The following is a 23,380-nucleotide window of genomic DNA, read 5'->3' as shown; positions in this document are numbered from 1 at the left end:
TAAGGCTAGGTTCACACTTCAATCGCAAAATGCAATCACCTAGCGATGAAATTTGTATTAGATTGCAAGCGCGCTGCATACAGCATTTTGCGAACGACTGCACTTTATTATTATTATTTAGTATTTCTAAAGCGCCGATATCTTCCGCAGCGCTGTACAGAGTATATTGTCTTGTCACTTAGTTGTCCCTCAAAGGGGCTCATAATCTAATCCCTACCATAGTCATATGTCTATGTATGTATCGTGTAGTGTATGTAGTGTAGTCTATGGCCAATTTAGGGGGAAGCCAATTAACTTTTCTGTATAGGGAAAGCGTTAGTTAGGCCTGTGTTCTGTGTCCCCAGTGGAGTTTCTTGCTGCTACAATACCAACTCACCCTCTACATAGCCCCAGAGCCCTTCTAAAGGCTGTGTTTTGATCTTGTGATATTGCTGTTCAGTGTGTCCACACAGTGCATTTTAGCTGTTGCAGGCAGGTGCAGTCAGTGCTTAGTGCTACAGTAGTTCACCCTTCTGAGGGCTGTTTTTCTTTTTCTTGCTATTGTCATATTGTAATCCTGTGTGTCCAGTGCACACGTTAGCTATTGGAGACAGGTCTGCTAGTCCTCGTAGTGCACCGACCATAACCCAATAATCCTTCACCACCACTACTGGCATCTAGTATCCACTACTGTCCCCTGTATAAGACCTCAGCGCAGAATCAGTGTTTTTTTTGGTCACTAAACTGTCATTGAACTACTTCAGCCCAACTGTAGGGGCTGGAAATCAGTGACTGCCTGCATTCTTGTGAACGTGCGCACAAGCACGGCGGCCACTGCAACACTTCACAAATTTAGGAATGTAATGTGATTTCTGCCCTTTAGAGATTAAAATACGACTTTGGGTTTACTCCATAATTTTTGATGGGATTTTTGCCATGGATCCCCCTGCGGTATGCCACGGTCCAGGTGTTAGACCCCTTGAAAAAACGTTTCCATCACTTTTGTGACCAGAAACAGTTCCTATAGGTTGTAAAATTCGCCTGACCATTGAAGTCTATGGTGGTTCGCCAGATTCACCTGTTCGCGCACTTTAATTTCATGTTGTGGATTTTTGAGAGATGGACTAGTCCAAAACCTATCACTTCTGTCAGATTTCTACTGCCTACTGTAAGTGACAGCAACATAGGAGAAAAGTAATTTATGGCTCATTTTACTCTGGAAAAAGTGTACTTCTTATTTGTATATGTTGGCACATATTTTACATTTTATAATTTTTCGCTGCAGTGCCCCTTTAAGTCCATACTGAAAAGCCACCTCTTTAGTCTGGCATTTATAAACACCTGATTATTTCCTCTGTAGCACAATCCAGCCTGCAACCCCGTACTGATCTGAGACAGAGCTATGCGCTTTGAGTCCTACAGGAGAAAAGCGCTTTACAAATGGTATTTTATTGCACAGAAAAACACACTCCCTGCTGAGTAAATAAAGTAGACGGAGTCGTGCTTTAACTGTTAAAGTGACGGAGGCACCACAGACGCAACAACATTGGGGTTAGCTGCTCGCGCCGTAGGGTGGGGGGCTCTTCCTCCCATCGTAGGGAATCTGAAACCCTCTATTTCCTCATTATGTAATTTGGCGAGTTCTGGCGGTTCCGCCGCGCTGCGCACCACCAATTGCTAGTTCTGTGAGATTTCACTGGGTGTTAATTATATTTTTCACTTTGGAAATAATTACACATTTACTTCTTGCCTGTAAAGCACGGGAGGGGGAGGAAGAGAGAGATGTTCCTCGCTGGAAGCAGTGAGTTCCTTTGTGTCGGCCTATTGTGTGTACAGCGTTTCCTGTGCCCATCCCAGCAGCCGGCCAATCAGTCGATCAATAGCTGAATCACACATCAGGCTGTCAGCGAGTATTAGCTTCTCTATCATCTGCTAGGATGTGTGAGCTGCCCGGAGGAAGCAGTGATGTTCCAGGGGCCAGATAAAATAAAGACTGCGACCGGCTCTGAACAATTCCCTCTAATTCTTGACAAGGGAGCATAAAGGGCACCAAGAGTGCGCCCTTTGAACTGAATGGTTCTCCAGGCAAATGCCTGTAATGTCTGTCATAAAAAACATCCCTGCTCTCATCTTCCTTCTTCTCCCCAACAAGCCCCCTCCAAGGACCTCCCTTCACTCAACCTCACCTGAATCTTTTCCTCCCTCCCCCGTACTCACCAGGAGATGGATAGGGGAAGAAACAGCGACAACACCCGATGAATGTGCGTTCCCGAGAGTTCAAAGGATCGAAGCACTTTGCTCAGCAGTTGTTGATCTTAAAGATCCGATCCAACGTGACGGACATAATAGTCGTTCATGTAATTGCGCACACATACACATGTAGCGAGATCGTAGAAACACTCATCGCGCAAAAATCTCAGGTAAAATCTCATTGTGGGTACGTAGCTTAGGGTCTGGGACCCACAACAGATTGCTGATCGTAGTTGTAATCGCTCAGCGTTTTTTCTAGCGTTTGTAAAATGATTTCAGCAGTGATTCCCGGTGGTTTTTATAGCGATTTTATTTTGGTGCTAGCGATTGCAAAAGCCATTGTGATTAGTGATTGCAATGAGCCATTTGCAGTTGTGAAGTTCTGCAAGGGATTTTGGGTAAACTGGTGGTTTCTGGGTAGTACAAGGGCTGCTTTCGAAAAGTGAGTTTGCAGCGACTTTATACCTGAAATTGAATTGCGATCACTAGCAAAACGTTGTAGGCAGAGAGATTGTGATTTGGCCAAATCCCTACCAATGCTCCGCCCACTCTCCACCCCCTCCCTGCCTCCTTTCCTTCCTCCTCTCCCCATTTCGTCCCTCACCCCTGATAATTCCCTTCAACCCCTCACTTTCCCACAACTCTTACCTACCCCCCAATTATTTCCTCCGTTCTCAACCTCCCCTCCCCCCAATTCTTCTCTCCACTTTCCCACTCCCACCAATTTCTTCTCACAGCTTACTGGACACCACAGGACACATTCACAGGTTTTGTGGAGTCCATTCCTGACCAACAGGTGCATAGCTCCCAACTGTCCCTCTTTTGGAGGGACAGTCCCTCTTTCCACCTCATTTGTCCCTCTTTCTATGTAAATATATATATATATTTATCTCATAAAAAAATGTGTTTGATTGACTCTAAATGTTATTCCCATCCTTTAAATTGATATATTACTAATTTTAAAATGTTAATATGAAGGAAAATGAACCAGGATAGGAAGGACCAGTGTGGTTTGAATTATAAAAAAACAGGTTTTTCTTATCAAATCTTTATGGTATGCGTGACTAGGGGTGTGACGTGGGCGTGATCGGGGGTGTGGCAGAGGCGTGGCTTAAGTGTCTCTCTTCCTCATCTCAAAAAGTTGGGAGGTATGCAGGTGTGCTATACTATAGGATGAAAGTGTATTCTATTGTTTATAGGTGCAGAGTCGGTTCACATTTCTTTCAAAACCGTATCTGCGGCTTTGCTTTTTTTGCCCTGGACAAAAACGGAGCCACAGATACCAATGTTAAAAATAGTGTCCGTCTTCAGACACTTCTTCATGGAGAAGACATGCACACCCACCCATTTTCCTGGACATCCACACATTTTCCTGGAGCCTGGATACCCGCGGAGGCAATGAAAGGCAACACAACACGGATCTCCCTCTACACAGAGAACGTTTGCACACAAAATGGATGCCAAAGCAGATTGTCTACTGCCTGCTCCTCCCCTCAGTGTCATCTTTGTGGACCTCTTTATTCAGTAGAAACACGAAGGAAGGACATGTTTTTGACATATGTTTAAACGGATTGACCTCAAAGGAGCCTATGGGCACAGATGTCCTGGCACCTTAAGACTTTGCCCTCCATGAACCTACAAACCCCCAAACTGCACCGCAAGTGTGCTGGCTGGCCCAGCTGTCACTCCTCCCTTACTCCCCTTGCCTATCATAGGTAGCTACAGGTATCCCATAGCATAGGTAGCCAGAAGTACTCTAAATATTAAGTAGCTAGAGTTACTCCCATTAGGTAGCTAGAGGTGCCCCTGTCTGAAGGGAGATCTCGTCAGTGGAATGCCAAAAGCAGTAACCTCTCTCATTCACACTCTCATCAGGACTCTGCCTAGGGAAGGAGGCGCTCGGGGAGGCGAGAAAGCCGCCTTTCCATCATCAGGCGCCTGTAGGCATGTGCCTACAATGCCTTATGGTAAATCTGGCCCTGCGTATGCTGCAAAAAAACAACATTGTGAAAAACGGGTCAGTTACTTGAAAATCTAACCTGTTTAAAACACATTCCAATCTGCAACCTGACAAGTGTGGATTGACCCATATAGCCAGATACCACAGGACACCCCCTCAGGTCTAGTGGGGTCTAGACCTGACCACCAGGGGGAGCTGCACTATACTATAGGACACAGTTCCCCAACCCTATTTTCAAGGCCCAACAGGACATGTTTTGCAGAAAACCACAAACATACACAGGTGGGGTAATTAGTGTCTCAGCAAAGCTGTGGATTTCCACAAAAACATGCACTGTTGGTGGGGCTTGAGGACAGGGTTGGGGAACACTGCGATAGGATGATAGTGTATTATATGTGTTATACAGGTAGTCCCCGGGTTACAAACGTCCGACTTACGAACCACCCGCCGATACGAACGCCCGCCGACCCGCCGTGATGACGTCGCGCAGCCCGGGGACTACCTCTTGTGCCCCCTTTCCTAAAGCAGAGTATGCACAGCAGAAGCGATTACAAGTCTCACCTCTTCCATGGCGGCTCCGGGCCAATCAGCAGCATCCTCTCTCCCCTCAATATTCCTCTCAGCGGCTTCCCTAGCGTCGCGTAATGACGCAATCAAAAAGAGCCCCCGCGGCTCCTTCTGATTGCGTCATTATATGACGCTACTAGTGAAGCCGTTGGGAGGAATGGTGAAGGGACAGAGAACGCCGCTGATTGGCCTGGAGCCGCCATGGATGAGGTGAGACTTGTAGTGGCTTCTGCTGCACATACTCTGCACTAGGGGGCACGAGAGGCACAAGGAGACACAGAGGGGGGCAGAGATGACACAGAGGGGGACACTGGAAGCATCGGGGACAGAGAAGGCACAGCGTTCCGACTTAAGGACGGATTCAGGTTAAGAACAAGCCTACAGTCCCTATCTCGTTCGTTAACTGGGGACTACCTGTATATATACATAGGGGTTGATTCACTATCACTATAGCTCCCCTTACTGCACACTTAGCGTGCCTTATCAGAGTCGGCGTGCCTTATCAGAGTAGCATAGCGAGCGCTACAAACTTATGTCTGCTAATTGGCAATGACGAGAGCTCCACTCGTCCTGCCCTGAGCCCCTGCAGGTCCAATCACTATAAAGGACATTATCCCCGCACTTTGATTGGCCCAATAGGCTGCCCATAAAATTTCCTGTCAAGTGAAAGGCAGCTTATTGGGCCAATCAAAGTGCGGGGATAATGTCCTTTATAGTGATTGGACCTGCAGGGGCTCAGGGCAGGACGAGTGGAGCTCTCGTCATTGCCAATTAGCAGACATAAGTTTGTAGCGCTCGCTATGCTACTCTGATAAGGCACGCCAACTCTGATAAGGCATGTTAACTCTGATAAGGCACGCTAAGCCAGCTAAGTAAGGGGAGCTATAGTTATTGTGAATCAATCGCTTAGTCTAATATCACAGGACACCTTCACAGGCCTTGTAGAGTCCTGACCTGATCACCAGAGGGAGCTCTAGGATGATTGCGTATTATATGTATTATACTGTAGATATATAGCTAGCCAGATACCACAGGACACCCTCACAGGTCTTATGTATTCCAGGCCTGACTACCAGGATGAGCTGCACCAAATTAGAAGCTGATAGTGTATTGCATGTATTATGGCTATACAGTCATACCACAGGACACCTTTACAGGTATTGTGGAGTCCAGACCTGACCACCAGGGGAGCTACATAATATTAGACACCAGTGTACAATATATATGTAGATTTCTTTTTACCACTGTGTATTCCCTGAAGTGGGTGGACACACAGAACATGATGATATAAATATGATATCTATGATACTACACCGAATTAGAATGTTCCCATATCCCAGAGTCGTATTTTTATTTTAAGGGTTAAACATCCAGGCTAGCAGCTTAGGAGCTCTCGCTGGCTCCCCCTCCTGCTATTTGAGGTTGTTGAGTTTATTACTAAACATTTCTCCTCCTCCCTCCATCCTGCTGAGAGAAATGTGTCTCACAAATGTTTTATGACCACTTATGAGGTAACCAAGAGTCAGAAAAGAACAGGCAGCAATCGGGAGGCAGGCTGGTATTTATCAATATGGGTTATTAAACCGAACAGCTAAAGTAGGACAAAGAGAAATCAGCTACTGTAAGGCCTTTTTTCCTCAAAGAGCTGAATTCAGCTCCAAACGAGCAGTTCATCCATCTGTGGAAAAGAGTGCGCCTCTGAACTGGATGGCGCTCCAGGTGGCGCTCCAGGCGAATGCCTGTAATGTCTGTCCTAAAGACAGCCCTACTCTCATCTGCCTTTTTCTTTAAGGTCGGTGTTAGGCGTGAGGATGGGGATTAGGTTTGGCAGCAAGGTCAGGGTTAGGCATCAGGATGGGGATCAGGGGTGGGCAAACTACGATCCACAGGCCACATTTTTGAGCTACGGTAGGGGGACACTTTAACCACTTTAGCTTTTTGCACGCCACTGCTACGTCCAAAAATGCATGCTGGATGTAAGAGCTACGTCCATGAAAAAAACGGAGCCGCAGGGGTTCATGGGGCTGCAACCGCCGGGGTGTGCAGGGCCGCCCATTAGCCCGGAGATCAATGAATGTGAAAGCAGTTCCCATTCATATATCTAAGTCCCCGTTAGAATGAACGCAGGCTTCTATGTAGAAGCCTCGATCGTTCTGTTACACATCCCGTCTTCACTTCCTGTAAGCATACATTGTACGCTTACCAGAAGCCAAAACAAAAAAAAATGACTGAGGCCATCTTGTGGCCAAATAGTAAAACTACATCTACATACTTTTTATTTATGACTTCTCACACACTTACATTTAAAGTTAACTGTTTACCTACCACACACCCAAAAATACCCAAATAAAATGTTTAATTAAAAAAAATAAAAAAAACAAACAAAACATAAATAGTTACCTAAGGATCTGAACTTTTTTAATATGTATGTCAAGAGGCCATATTACTATTATATTTTAAACTATAAGCTTGTAAATAGTGATGGACGCAACTGAAAAAATGCACCTTTATTTCCAAATAAAATATTGGCGCCATACATTGTGATAGGGACATCATGTAAATAGTGTAATAACCAGGACAAATGGGCAAATAAAATATGTGGGTTTTAATTATGGTAGCATGTATTATTTTAAAGCTATAATGGCTGAAAACTGAGAAATAATGAATTTTTCCAATTTTTTTCATAATATTGCCATTAAAATGCATTTAGAAAAAAAATGTACCACCCAAAAAAAGGCTAATTGGTGGCGGGAAAAACAAAATATAGATCATTTAGTTGTGATAAGTAGTGATAAAGTTATTGGTAAATGAATGGGAGGTGAAAATTGCTCGGATGCATAAGGCGAAAAAACACTGAAGGTTGAAGTGGAGGTCTCTGCCACACTTCTAGCCACGCCCAGCCCCACCCCTCACCATGCATATCACAAGGAATTTAGAATCAAAATATGTAGTTTTAGGATTCAAACCACACTGGTCCTTTCTATCACAATTAGTTGTATTTCATAATAACATTTGAAAATAGAAAAACATATTAATTTAAAGGATGGGAATCAAATTTAGAGTCAATTTAAAACATTTTCAGGAGAAAAATACATATATTTTTACAAGGATCACAGGGTCGCTTTGCCTGTATTTTGGGAGGAAACTTGGGCGTTGGGTCTTTGCGTTACACGGTTACATTACAGTTCGCTCCGCCCACATCATGTCATGGCCACAGCCAATTTTTTGCTGCGTCATTGAGGTTGTGTGTGTGGTTGGCATGGAAACCGATTAGGCCTAAAGAGGAACTGTCGCGAAAATCTTAAAATTTAAAACACATACAAATAAGAGGTACATTTCTCCCAGAGTAAAAAGAGCCATAAATTACTTCTCTCCTATGTTACTGTCACTTACAGTAGGTAGTAGAAATCTGACATTACTGACAGATTGTGGGTTAGTCCATCTCTCCATGGGGATTCTCAGCACGGCCTTTATTCTTTATAAAAACATTCCCTCGAAAAGATTTACATAAAGATGCTGGCCAGCCTCCCTGCTCACTGCACACTTTTTTGGCGGTTGGACGGAGCAACTGCCATTCACTAAGTGCTTTTAAAAATAAAGAAAACCATGAGAACCCCCCATGAGAAGATGGGCTAGTATAACATCTGTCGGTAATGACAGATTTCTACTACTTACTCTAAGTGACAAGAACATAGGAGAAAAGTCATTTATGGCTCATTTTACTCTGGGAGAAATGTATTTCTTATTTGTATGTGTTTTAAATCAGGGGCGTAACAATAGCCCCTGCAAGGGATGCATCTGCAGGGGGCCCTTAGGGGGAGAAGCCTGAGGGGGGCCACTGGATCTAGGGCTCTCAAGGGCCATTTTAAGGGCAGAAGGGGGTGCAGCGCAGAAAGGGGGAGCAGCAAGCACAAACAGCAGAGGAGAGGGGAGCCTGACAGCAACGACGGCTGGGGGGCCCCATCCAAACTTTTGCAGGGGGGCCCAGTGATTTCTAGTTACGTCCCTGTTTTACATTTTAAGATTTTCGTGACAGTTCCTCTTTAAGCAAACAAAAGTTAATCAGTGGCAGATTTTCAGCAGCCACATGTTACCGCTACTCTGCATATTGTCTTCGCTCTCTCTGCCTCTGCTCTGCATCCCTTGTACCCCCTTTAGTTTTAGTGGCTGGTAAATAAACTGATGGTAATTTATTCCCTGCGATCCTCCTGCCGCTTCCCCTCCTGTGATTCCGTCGCTTCTGTTGTTTTTCTGCTGTCAGATTTCTCAGTAGCGTTTTCACGTTTTCTGCAGAGTGTGATGAGCCAGGCTGCGAGGGCTGCCCTCCGGGGATTGCCATCTTGGCCCGCTGATGACCTGATACCTGCCAGCGCTGCCTTTATCTGCTAATGATAGCTGCAGGAAGAGCAGCGCGCCGTGCTTGTGGCGTACCGACCTGCCAGGCTCCCCCCGCGCCGCGCTCTTTCTGCTTAACGCTTCCATCGCCACTCTGCTGCTTCTAATCGTGGCCATACATGGTACAATTTTTTCACCCAATCTTACCATTTCTATGTAGTATAAGGGTAAATTAAAGGAATACTATCGATGTATGCATTTATTTTTAAATGCTGTATGTTGTAGCACACATTAGGACAAGTACTAGGAGCAATTTGATTCCTCACACAGCTGTTCCTCTCAGCTGTAAAATCCTCCGTCAGTTTTGGCCGTCAGTGTTTGATACAAATGTATCTATATGCTGAGGGCTCCCAGAGGGCTAAGCCCATGTCTGCACAGGGGAGTTGCTATCAACTCTTCAGTTTATAGTTTAATTATCACCTTGCTGAAAGAATCTTATTGATATGGTGGTAAGGGGTTAAAGATTCTAGCAATGTGTGTTTATTATCTTTGCTTCTCTTGACTGATAAAGATACTAATAATGCTAATTGTAAACAGTGGTCTGCCCCTCTCAGCAGCTTGTAAAGTGGATGCAGCCTGGAGTGAATCTCCTCAAGCAGGCAGCCAGACTGAGTGTAAACACAGACTATTGTTTATAGCTAGTTATATTCCAGCAATATTCCAGCTCATTTAGTTACCTGTTACCACCTCAGATCAGCCTATTTCTCCTCATGTCTCCTGCATGCTGTGAGTGACACAGTGAAATATATTTGTGAGCTGTGTGACAGAGTAACCAAGCAGCTCAGGGTGACCCAAACTACTGTGAGCTGTGTGAGAAATGAATTTTTAAGCAGGGATAGCAAGAGAGAGACCTGGGTGAATAAATAGAGTGCCCCTAGCACTAGTGGTAATGTGTACACTAATATAGAGTATTAAAAAAAAAAAGTCGTTTCAATCGATAGTACTCCTTTAAGTGAATATACTGAAAGGATAATTTAGGCTGTTCCCTTATATTACAAAGATTGGATGAAAAAATTGTACCATGGCCACCATTACAGTGCCCAGCGATGTGTGGCCCGGTCAGTGGCATAGCTAGATATTGGGATGGTCGTAGTCAGACAACTTCTCTACGTTGGAAATACGCCTAGTTTTATGCAGTTACGCTTCGCAAAACTATGGCTTCGAAATCAAATATTCGCTTCGTATGCATTTCGTAGACTACGTTAAAATACGCAATTACGCGTTGTGCGAAGCGTAGTGTATGCTGATGCTTATGCCCGTATGCGGAAAATTTTACGCATGAATTCCTCTTTATATGCTTATACCGGGAACTCTTCTATGGGTACATTCCCCTTTCCAACGCGTAAATTTGTAAGCATACAATCGCACGCAGAAAATTAGACGCGAGTAACTCATTCGTAGTTCACTACGCAATACACATGTTAACTACACATAGTGGGCGTAAGCTATGCGTAAATTTGTAAGCGTAGTTTTGAAACCGCACCTACGAACTATGATGTGTAGATGTGAACTACGATGCGTAAATTCGCACTCGGCGTAGTTTCTGCTCAGCCCCCATTGCAAAACTTTCCTGGCTCCCTCAGATGCAGTGGTGCGCCAGAATTTCGCATATTCAAAATTTTGCATCAAAATTCACAATTACGTAAACGTAATACGAAATTTCAGGGAAAATCGTAATTTATTTTGTATGGAATAGTAATCTATATATATAAAATCGGATGTATGTGTGTGTGTGTGTGTGTGTGTGTGTGTGTGTGTGTGTGTGTGTATGTGCCGCGATCACTCGAAAACCCCTTGACCGATTTGAACGAAACTTGGTATACAGGTTCCTTACTACCTGGGATGATAGGTTCTGGGGGTCTCGCGGCCCCCCTGCCCACCTGGGCGGAGCTACAAACAGCAAATCAGATTCCACCCATTCAAGTCAATGGAAAAAATGTAAAAGGCTGCCATTCTCACAGTAATCAAGCCAGAGTCCCCACACTTGGCACAGTTGGTCACTTGGTGACCGAGGTTACAAATCCAGGAAAAGCGGGTGGAGCATAAAACAGCCAATCAAAATTCAGCCATTCCTTTTAAATGGGAAAAAATGCAGCCATTCTTACACTGTTAATCGCAGGGTTCTCAAACTTGCCACACTTCGCCACTGGGTGAATAAGATTAAGATTTTGGAAAGTGGGTGGAGCCTACAACAGCCAATCAAAATTCACCTATTGCGTTTAAAGGGGAATATTTAAACTGCTGCCATTCTTACACTGTTTATGGCAGAGGCTTCAGACTTGCTGCAGTCAGTCATTAGGTGACTGGGGTCCAAATTCACTAAAGGGGCGGGGCCACAAACAGCCAATCAGATTTCTTTGCTGGATAAACTGCTTCCATTCACACAATTTTGATGCCAGGAACCTGAAAGCTCACAAAATTGGTCATTGAGTGACTGTGTGACAAGGTTACACAAAGTGGGTGGAGCCAAAAACACATTTTACTGGGAAAATATAAACTGCAGCCATTCTTACACTGTTAATGGCAGGGTTGTCAAACTTTGCACAGTTGGTCATTGAGTGAATGTGATTAAGATTTTGGGAAGTGGGTAGAGCCTACAACAGCCAATCAAAATTCAACTTTTGATTGTCAAAGGGAATATTTAAACTGCAACCATTCTTATACTGTTAATAGCAGATGCCTCAAACCTGGTACAGCTGGGCACTGGGTGACTGGGGTTCAAATTCAGAAAGGGGCGGAGCCACAAACAGCCAATCAGATATACAAAGTATTGATACCAAGGATCCCAAAGCTGATAAACTTGGTAATTGAGTGACTATATGTCAAGGTTACAAAAAGTGGGCGGTGCCAGAAACTTAATTTTTTACATGGCAGGGTTCCCAAACTTGATACAATTGGCCACTGGGTGCCTGGGATTATTATTCAGAAATGTGGGTGGAGCCTACAACAGCCAATCAAAATTCAGCTATTGATTTTCATGGGGAATATTTACATTGCTACCATTCTTACACTGTTAATGGCAGAGGCCTCAAACCTGATACAGTCAGTAATTGGGTGACTGGGGACCAAATTCACTAAAGGCGGTGGAGCCACAAACAGCCAATCAGATTTGTTAGATTGATTTCAGCCATTCTGTTATTGGCAGAGTTCTCAAACTTGACACAGTTGGCCACTGGGTGACTAGGATTAATATTTAGGAAAGTGGGTGGAGTGTACAGCAGCCAATCAAAATTCATCTTTTGATTTTCAAGGGGAATATTTACATTGCTGCCATTCTTGCACTGTTAATGGCACAGATTATTATACAGAAAAGTGGGTGGAGCCTAAAAAAAACAATCAAAATTCACCTGTTGATTTTCAAAGGGAATATTAAAATTGCTGCCATTCTTGCACTGTTAATGGCACAAGCCTCAAACCTGGTACAGTTGATCATTGGGTCACTGGGGTTCAAATTCAGAAAAGGGGATAGAGGAGGCATGGGCAAACTTGGCCCTCCAGCTGTTGAGGAACTACAAGTCCCACAATGCATTGCAGGAGTCTGACAGCCACAGTCATGACTCATAAAGGCAAATGCATTGTGGGATTTGTAGTTCCTTAACAGCTGGAGGGCCAAGTTTGCCCATGCCTGTGATAGAGCCACAAACAGCCAATCAGATGTTTCATTTCACTGGGAAAATACAAATTATTGATGCCAAGGACCCAAAGCTCACAAACATGGTCATTGAGTGACTGTGTGTCCAGTTTACAAAAAGTGGGCGGAGCCAAAAACAAATTTCAATGGGAAAATGTAAACTGCAGCCCTTCTTCACTGTTAATGGCAGGGATCTCAAACTTTGCCAAGATGGTCACTGGGTGACTGAGATTAATATTCAGGGAAGTGGGTGGAGCCTATAATAGCCAAAATAGCCAAAATAGTCAAAATTCACCTGTTGATTTTCAAAAGGAATATTTAAATTGCTGCCATTTTTACACTGGTATTAGCAGATCAGAGCAGTTTCTAGGCTAAATTTCACCCAGGGCGAGGGTGTAAAAATCGCCCCCCACCCCCATGGAGCCAGGCATAGGTGCCCGCAGTACAGGTTGAACAGGTTAGCTACGTAGGTGCCTCCAGTATAGGGTAGCCTGCATAGTTGCCCCCAGTGTAGGTTAGATAGGTAGGTGCCTGCTTTATAGGTTATCTACGTTGGTGCCTCCAGTATAGGGTAGCCCGTATAGTTGCCACCAGTGTGGGTTAGATAGGTAGGTGCCCCCAGTATAGTTTAGATAGGTAGGTGCCCGCAGTATAGGTTAGATAGGTAGGTTCCCGCAGTATAGGTTCGATAGGTAGGTTCCCCCAGTATGGGTTAGATCGGTAGGTTCCCCCAGTATAGGTTCAATAGGTAGGTTCCCCCAGTATAGGTTAGATAGGTAGGTCCCCCCAGTATGGGTTAGATAGGTAGGTTCCTGCAGTTTAGGATAGTTAGGTAGGTTCCCGCAGTATAGCTTGGCTAGGTAGGTTCCCGCAGTATAGGTTAGTTAGGTAGGTTCCCGCAGTATAGGTTAGTTAGGTAAGTTCCCGCAGTATAGGATAGTTAGGTAGGTTCCCACAGTATAGCTTGGCTAGGTAGGTTCTTGCAGTATAGGTTAGTTAGGTAGGTTCCCGCAGTATAGGTTAGTTAGGTAGGTTCCCGCAGTATAGGTTAGTTAGGTAGGTTCCCGCAGTATAGGATAGTTAGGTAGGTTCCTACAGTATAGCTTGGCTAGGTAGGTTCCCGCAGTATAGGTTAGTTAGGTAGGTTCCCGCAGTATAGGTTAGTTAGGTAGGTTCCCGCAGTATAGGTTAGTTAGGTAGGTTCCCGCAGTATAGGTTAGTTAGGTAGGTTCCCGCAGTATAGGTTAGTTAGGTAGGTAGGTTCCTGCAGTGTAGGATAAATAGGTAGGTTCCTGCAGTGTAGGATAAATAGGTAGGTTCCCACAGTTTAGGTTAGTTGGTATGGGCGGTATGAGTTGGGCGCAGGAGCGGGGGGAGCGAACATAATAGTAATAACTCACCTGCTTCCGCCGAACCCGCGCTGCTTCAATGTCCTTCCTTTCCTGGCATCTATCTCATTAGTCACAGTGCTTCCTGTGATGACATGCGGTATGTCATCACAGGGGGCGCTGTTACCAGGCGACGGACGCCGGGAGAGGAAAGATATTGAAACTGCGGGGAACGGATGAAGAAGGTGAGTTATAACTATTATGTCCGTTCCCCCGCTCCGGCGCCCCCCCTCCTGCCGCACAATAAAGCACCCCGGGCGATTGCACGTATCACACACCCATAGAAACGGGGCTGTAGCAGATGCCTCAAACCTGCTATAGTTGGTCATTGGGTGACTGGGGTTCAAATGTTGGAGAGGAGTGCAGCCACAGACAGCCAATCTGATTTGTTTAATTTCTATGGGAATATACAAATTATTGATGCCAAAGACCCCGAAGTTCACAAACTTGGTCATTGAGTGTTCGTGCATTAGGGTTAGAAAAAGTGGGCGGAGCCAAAACCGGTCAAATACATACACAGGCAGTTCCACGTCATTAGTGGGTGGAGACAAATGCAAATTTCACTGGGAAAATGTAAACTGCAGCCATACTTACACTGTTAATGGTAGGGTTCTCAAACTTTGCACAGTTGGTCACTGGGTGACTGGGTTAAATATTCAGAAAAGTGGGTGGAGCCTACAAAAGTGAATCAAACTTCACCTATTGCTTCTCAAGGGGAATATTTAATTGCTGCCATTCTTGCACTGTTAATGGCACAGGCCTCAAACCTGCTACAGTTGGTCATTGGGTGACTGGGGTTCAAATTCAGAAAAGGGGTGGAGCCACAAACAGCCAATCAGATTTTTTTCATTTCAATGCAAATTATTGTTTCCAAAGACCGCAAAGCTCACAAACTTGGTCATTGAGTAATTGTGTGTTAGGGTTAGAAAAAGTGGGCGGAGCCAACACTAGCCAAATACATACCCGGGCAACGCCGGGCAATCAGCTAGTATTTCATAATTGTGCGCAATTTTTCGCGTAATTTTCGTGAAATGCCAAATTTAGTGGTTAATAGCAAAGTCCCATGCTATTGACTAGAGATGTGGCGAACGGTTCCCGAACCGTTCGCCGGCGAACATCTCTGAAGGCTTTTACTACTTCCGGGTCGCTCTGACCCGGAGTAGTACGCCTGCGCTGCCCGGCAAAGCGTGTCCTAGATCGCGCTCCTGTTGCCGGGCACTTTCTGCGCGTGTGCGTGACATCATGAATGACGTCACGCTCATGCGCAGAGAGTGCCCGGCAACAGGAGCGCGATCTAGGACGCGCTTCGCCGGGCAGCGCAGGCGTACTACTCCGGGTCAGAGCGACCCGGAAGTAGTAAAAGCCCCAGAGATGTTCGCCGAGCGAACAGTTCACAACATCTCTACTATTGACACCAAAATTGCTACGTATTATAAGGAGAATAGTGGGTACAAGTCAAAGAAAATAATTTTCCAAAAAGACCTTGTAGTTTTTGAGAAAATCGATTTTAAAAATGCAAAGAAAATGGATTTTAAATTGTCATTTTTCTGAGTTTAAAAACCATTTTCGCTTTGCATTTTTAAAACCGATTTTCTCAAAAACTACAAGGTCTTTTTGGAAAATTATTTTTTTCCTTGTAAGCACTACTCTCCTTAAAGGGAAGGTTCAGGGAACTCTTGAAAAAAATAAAAATCCCTATCCACTTACCTGGGGCTTCCTCCAGCCCCTGGCAGGCAGGAGGTGCCCTCGCCGCCGCTCCAGAGGCTTCCGGTCGTCTTCGGTGGCCGACCCGACCTGGCCAGGCCGGCTGCCAGGTCGGGCTCTTCTGCGCTCCATGGCCGGGCTCTTCTGCGTCCCACGCCGGCGCGCTGACGTCATCGGACGTCCTCCGGGCTGTACTGCGCAGGCGCAGTAGTTCTGCGCCTGCGCAGTACAGCCCGGAGGACGTCCGATGACGTCAGCGCGCCCGCGTGGGACGCAGAAGAGCCCGGCCATGGAGCGCAGAAGAGCCCGACCTGGCAGCCGGCCTGGCCAGGTCGGGTCGGCCACCGAAGACGACCGGAAGCCTCTGGAGCGGCGGCGAGGGCACCTCCTGCCTGCCACGGGCTGGAGGAAGCCCCAGGTAAGTGGATAGGGATTTTTATTTTTTTCAAGAGTTCCCTGAACCTTCCCTTTAATGTATGTGGCAATTTTTTTTGGTGTCAATAGCATGTATGGGGGCTTTGCTATTCACTGCCAAATTCGGCAACATTTTATGCGAAATTACATATGACTATACGCAATCAATTAGATGTACAAATCGTAATTATGTACAGGCGAAATTGCGAAAGTCTCTCTCTAGTGTCTGATGCTACTTCCTGTATAAACAGGAAGTAGCGCCAGACACTAGAGTGAGGAACATCTGCGGTGGAACGCACGGAAGGTGTGTATATCTGCTGCTGCCCGCCGCCTGCACACACTTATTGAAGCTGAAGGGGAGCGCAGAGGGGAGAGCCCCGCCGAGTGTGGCCATGGCTTTCCCCTCATGCTGCAACCCCTCCAGCCCCCCAAAACGGGCCTGAGCAGGCACCCGGGTGGGGGGGCGGTCAGAATCTCTGCAGGGGGACCCGGTGGCTCCTTGTTACGCCCCTGCTGCTGCCGCACAAACTTCGTCATACACATGCACAGGCACCCTGGGGGGGCGGGGGGGGGGGGGGGGAGGCATTAACACACACTGTTATTGTCACGCACCCGATTAACCATGTCAGGCCTCTTGCACACTACATGCATTTCCAATTTTTTATACACTCCGATTCTGGGTAAAAAAACAAAACATAGTAGCATGCAGTACTTTTTGAAATCGGAATCAAAAATCGGATCGTATAAAAAATTGGAAACGCTTGTAGTGTGAAAGAGGCCTTAGACCGAGATTTTCCAACTTGCTCGAAAGAGGGCCAAATCTTTTTTTCCCCCGGGCACTGAGAACACTAGCTACGCCTCTGATGTGGGTTGCTGTTACACCACTTGAATCAAACCGGATTCTGCCGATCGGCAAAAAGCTAATCTAAAAGCTGATCCTCACCTCGAATGACTTGGTAATAATAGTAATTAGTGTTCAGAAAACACTGCAAGCGTTGCTCCACAGGATCAGCACGTCAGGTTTACTCATTTAAAGGTCATGTTTTTAGGTCTGTCATTCCTGGGTAAATTGCCATTATTACCGTGGAAATCATCTCGCGTATGTGTCCGCCTTCTGACCCGCGCTGGACGGCAATAGCCGTGAATCTGAAGATCATTTCACACAGCGTCATTAACACTTATCTGGAGGAATCGCCAAGCAGAGTTCTCCGGTGAGCCGGACGTAACGATATAAACTGACATACGGTTTCATTATATCTCGGGATGGCCTTCCGCTGAAGACGTGCTATCATTATTAGCTATAGCCGTGGAGACACTGGAAAGGAGGCGCTCCAATGTTGTACAAATTAATTTAAAACAGTATGTAATAGACAAATATAATTGATTAAAAACACTAAACAACGCGTTTCACAGGCATCCACCCGCTTCCTCAAGTCAATAAAATAGTGTCTCCAGGGAAAATTTATGTTTATCTTGAGACATTGTTTTATTGACCTGCAGAAGCGGGTGGATGCCCATGAAATGCGTTGTCCAGTGTTTTGAATAAATCCTTTTTGTCCACTATATTAGTCCTCATCTTGAGGTATTTTTTTCTTACCTTTTGACCTCCCTCTCTGTGTCACACCCCACGGGAGTCAGTTTTTTAGCTTGTGAAGTTGTTTTTTTTACATTTTCCCATCTACTATCCTATTTTCTAGAGCACGACCTAACGACTAGGTATGGTCTGAAATGCTGTTTTTCGATTCTGCGGAAATTCCGATTTCCATCAATGCCGATGACTGATTCCAAGGATTTCTGATTTTCATTTTCCGATTTCTGAGGAGTTTTTTTTGTTGTTGTTATTTTTGCACTCTGATTGGACAAATACTTCTGAGTTGACCAGGAAGTATTGGACCAATCAGAGAATGCAGAATTTTACAGCGGTAATCGAAATACCACCGAAATTTTAGGACAATCACAAGACTAGTGATTGGTCTAAACTTGCTACAGTAATCCGATTTAGCTGAAAAATTCTGCAGTCTCTGATTGGTCCAAAGCTTCTGGGTTCTGTCATTGGGCTAAAATTACCAAGTTGCAGTAATGTGGCTATTTTTTTGAAGTTTTATTTCTTTAACAGAAGCCAGAAGAGAGAGGGATATGGAGGCTGCCATATTTATTCCTATTAAGAAATACCAGTTGCCTGGCTGCCCTGCTAATCTATGGCTAAACGTATTAGAGGCAGAGGATCAGCAGGGCAACCAGGTAATTTGCATTGTTTAGAAAGAAATAACTATGGCAGCCTCCATATCTCTCTCACTTCAGGTGTCCTTTAAAGAGAAACTCCGACCAAGAATTGAACTTAATCCCAATTAGTAGCTGATACCCCCTTTTACATGAGAAATATATTCCTTTTCACAAACAGACCATCAGGGGGCGCTGTATGGCTGATATTGTGGTGAAACCCCTCCCACAAGAAGCCCTGTGTACCGAGGTACTTCTGGCAGTTTCCTGTCTGTGAACCCTGTTACATTGTGGGAAATAGCTGTTTACAGCTGTTTCCAACTGCCAAAACAGCAAGCAGCAGCTACATCACCTGCCAGCAGTAAAAATGGCACCATGTAATAAATGTCAGAATGTAAATCAGGGATTTAAAAGATTTTACAATGGGCAAACACTGACTAAATCATTTATACATAATTATTGTAAAAATGAAGCCATTTTTTTATTACATTATTTTCACTGGAGTTCCTCTCCAGTGAAAATAATGTAATAAAAAAAAGTGCTTCATTTTTACAATAATTATGTATAAATTATTTAGTCAGTGTTTGCCCATTGTAAAATCTTTCCTCTCCCTGATTTACGTTCTGACATTTATCACAGGGTGCCATTTTTACTGCTGGCAGGTGATGTCAGTGGAAGGAGATGCTGCTTGCTTTTTTTGCAGTTTAAAATTTTCGGTTCGGTTACGGTTTTTCTTTAGCATAACTTGAACACATCTGAATTTAAAAAGTTTATCTAGACTAGCATGCTGCTGAAGACGGTTACATTACAGTTAGTAGTTATTACAACCCCCTCCCCCCTCCCCCCTTACATGTCTGATCCCCAGTGCCTGAAACATGTCTCTGCAGCAGATGTGACAGACGTCTCTGGAGGCCCCGCCTTACCCTGACCCTGGCGATGTTGACCCCACTCATGCTGCCGCTGCGGTCGATGAGGAAGATGAACTCGCCCTGCGTTTTGGTGAGGTCGGTCTGTTTGGGCGGCAGGTAGGGGCAGAAGTTCAGCATCACCACTGGGTTGTGGCAGATATCTTTGATGAGACGCTTTCGGATGATCTCCGTCTATCGGGAGAATAGGAGGAAATGGTAAGAAACAAGACCGGGAAACAGACATACATGACACAAACCATTCATTGAAAATTATTACAAACATACACCAGTGTTTGATAAAGCCTGGTACACACGTGCAATTTGGATTGGCCAATGACTGGCCAATTTTACCACCTTCATGTAGGATGAGGGCCAACAGATTTGAGAACTATGAACTGATTACGTAGGTAAGCTCTCATATTACATGAAGGTGGTTAAAACTGACCAATCAAAATTAGAAGAGTGTACCAGGCTTAAAGGGAAGATCCGCACTTCTAAAAAAAAAAAAAAACTGCACTCACCTGGGGCTTCTTCCAGCTCCTGGCAGTCGATCGGTGCCCTCGGCGCAGCTCCTCTCCCTCCGGGCGTCCAGTGGTGAAGAAGCCGACCTCGCCAGGTCGGCTTTCCCGGGTCGGCGTTATATGCGTTCCACGGCGCGGGTCACGTGGTGTAAGTGATGTCATTTGGACACGAGGGCACCGATCGACTGCCAGGAGCTGGAAGAAGCCCCAGGTGAGTGCAGTTTTTTTTTTTTTAGCAGTGTGAACCTTCCCTTTAACCACTTAAGCCTATCTGGACGGATATATACGTCTAGTGTAGTTATTGTGAGTGCACCACCAGTTTGTTACTAATTGACGCACATGTGGTATCATTTTTATTGTGACGAGTTGTAGAATACATTTTGGTGTGTCTAAAAGCTTGGGCATGCGTCACATAAAAATTGGGTAGGGACAACCTCAATCCAACATAAAAAAGTAATTTTCAAAATTATGATCAATCTTGGGAAAGTCTTAAGCTGGCCACTAACGGTCCAATTTCTAGCGAAAAATCGTTCACTACACCACCAACTAACCAATCATTGCTTCCTATCTATCACGACCACCAAGAAAATCCAAATTTTCGTTTGACGAAAATTCATTCGGGCGACATTTTCTTCACTCGTTCATAATCGATTGTGTCCACCAATGGAGATTATTTACAACCAATCCAATCAGAATTTCTGATCGCTCGAACGTTTTTTCGCTAGAAATTGGACCGTTAGTGGCTAGCTTTAGCAAAACTACAAGAGACATATGTGGTAACATTTTATCTCTGATAAGTTGTAGAATGGAGTTTAGAACGTTTTAGAGTTGAGGCCCATGTCTTGTGTATTCTTTTTAGTCACAAACTGAATCAAAAGCAATTCATTTTGAACTGAATGAATTTTTGTGAGCGTTTTGCATTTCTCCTATACTTTCCATTGAGGCGGAATGGCCTCAAAATTGGTCCAGGCACTGCTTTACTGAACGGACAGCGCACGACCCGCGCTGATATGAACCTTCTCATAGACATTCATTGCACAAGCGTTTGGTGGGCGATTTTAAAAATCGCCCACGTTTGGAAAAAAAACAAAAAAAAAGTCTACAGTGTGAATGAGCCCTAAATGTACACAAAACTAACAAACATAAGCTATAGCAGTGTTTATTTTGCATTATAAAAGGACAGCAGTGTGCACCTGCCTGAAGCATGGTAATCCTTAGGTGAGCCACAGCAGAGAGCTGAACAGCTGCCATGAATCATTCAGTAATCCAACCGGAAAATTGTAAGAACCAAATTCAAAACTTCTCTCATGGGGATTAAAGGGAATCAGAAGTTAAAATAAACTTATGATATAATGAATTTCATGTGTAGTACAGCTAAGAAATATAACATTAGTTGCAAAGAGTCTTATATTGTTTACAGTACAGGAAGAGTTAAAGAGAACCCAAGACGGCATTTTCAAATCTTAATAGGACACAGAGGCATGTCCTGTGCACAATGACATGCCTCTGTGTCCTTGTGCTGCAGCCGCCAGTTCCCCCTGGGCTCTGCTGTCCCCCCTGCAGAATAGTGCCAGGCTAGCGTCAATCTGCTTGCAGAACAAGGACACATAGGCATGTCATTGTGCACAGGACATGCCTCTGTGTCCTATTAAGATATAAAAATTCCGCCTTGGGTTCTCTTTAAGAAACTTCAGTTGCTATCCATGCAAAAGAGCTTCTCTGAGCTCTCTGACTAATTTAGTCAGAGAACAATGCTCTTTTCTGAAGCACTTATACATCAAAGAAACAGACAGGCTCAGTGCACACCAAAACTGCTAGCAGATCGTCAAAACGCTAGCGGTTTTGGGAGCAGAGGGCCAATATTTGCCGGGTGCACACCGAGCGGATTTTGTATGAGATCCGCCGGCCGCATCCGCATCAGCATCCGCGTGGCTAATGTATCTCTATGGGCTGGTGCACACCGGCGGTTTGAGGTTTTAACCTATTTTGGTTCCTGGACGTAGAAACTACGTCCCGGAACCATGCGCGCTACCGCACGCTCCTGCGGCCGATCGCGTGCTCCCGGCCCGCGGTTCGTTAGCCAGGCAATCAGTGTATCGGGCTATGGTGCCCGATCACTGATTACTCTCCCCCGCTGAAAAAGCGACAGCTTCTCTCGGAAGCTTCGCCTTTTCTGGCTGTTACCTCCCCTATGCGTCGCTCTAAGCGTGTGTTACGCTTAGAGTGACGTCATGTAAACAAACTCATGGCCGCCATTTTGTGGCCAAAAAGTAATACTACAACCAAAAGTAAAAAAAAATTAAAATCAACACACATTTACATTTTAAACCTATTAATTACATCCCACCCTCCCAAAACTACCCAAATAAAATGTTTAATATAAAAAAAAACAACATAATAAAAAAAAAAAAACATGTAAATATTTACCTAAGGGTCTAAACTTTTTAAATATCAATGTAAAGATGATATATTTCTATATTTTTTTTATTTAAAACTTGTAAATAGTGATAGATGCAAAACGGAAAAAATGCACCTTTATTTCCGAATAAAATATTGTCGCCATACATTGTGATAGGGACATAATTTTAATGGTGTAATAACCGGGACATATCGGCAAATACAATACGTGGGTTTTAATTATGAAGGCATGTATTATTTTAAAACTATAATGGCTGAAAACTGAGAAATAATGTTTTTTTCCGGTTTTTTTCTTATTCTTCCTGTTAAAATGCATTGACAGTAAAGTGGCTCTTAGCAAAATGAAAGCCTAATTGGTGGCGGAAAAAACAAGATATAGATCAGTTCATTGTGATAAGTAGTGATAAAGTTATAGGCTAATGAATGGGAGGTGAACATTTCTCAAGTGAAAACGATGGAACGCGAATGGGTTAAGCAAACCGCAAACGTGCAGCAAGAGGCACGTTTGTGGCTTGCTAAAAACCTTAAACCGCCGCTGTGCACCAGCCCATAGAGATACATTAGCCATGCGGATTATTAGGCGGATTCGGCCGGTGTGCACTGGGCCTAAAAGACAACTTCAGATAAGATTTTACTGCAGGGAAGTTCAAAAGGTCATTAGCTCTGCTCTGTTTCATAGTTTAAAATGCAGTGTGGTTTGTAAATTGTAAATATTAGAGAATGATGCAATGTTATAAAAAAAAAAGCTATATAAGGGAAAATAAAAATATGAGACCCTTTTATTTGCTACTAATATCTATGTTAAGTATCTGTACTACACATACAATCCATTATATCTTAAGTTTTTTTCACTTCAGTGTCACTTTAAGGCTGTTTTCACACCATAAACCAGTATAAGCGAAGGGGTGCGTCGTGTCTGGCGCACCACATTGCACCGTCAAATACAGGCCTTCAGGGAACACTGCGCTATTGAGCGGTGTTTCCTGTCTGGCCAGTGGCCAAGCAGGAAGTGATGCGCGCGTAAC

At 44.5% G+C, this 23,380-nt stretch overlaps 1 protein-coding gene across 6 annotated transcripts in view; it reads right to left on the bottom strand.

The window, feature by feature from the left end:
* The window catches only part of VWA5B1 (von Willebrand factor A domain containing 5B1), a 363,216-nt gene that overhangs the window by 93,173 nt on the left and 246,663 nt on the right, over window positions 1-23,380 (bottom strand). For all 6 annotated transcript variants that reach the window (XM_068241760.1, XM_068241758.1, XM_068241754.1 and 3 more), the window contains one exon: window positions 19,432-19,608. In XM_068241760.1, coding sequence (XP_068097861.1) covers window positions 19,432-19,608 — 177 coding nt within the window. The remainder of the gene's footprint in view (window positions 1-19,431; window positions 19,609-23,380) is intronic.

Source organism: Hyperolius riggenbachi, chromosome 6 (genome assembly GCF_040937935.1).
Source record: "Hyperolius riggenbachi isolate aHypRig1 chromosome 6, aHypRig1.pri, whole genome shotgun sequence".
NCBI lineage: Eukaryota > Metazoa > Chordata > Amphibia > Anura > Hyperoliidae > Hyperolius > Hyperolius riggenbachi.
The sequence above is the reverse complement of the archived record's forward strand: the minus strand, read 5'-3'. Positions and strand labels throughout refer to the sequence as shown.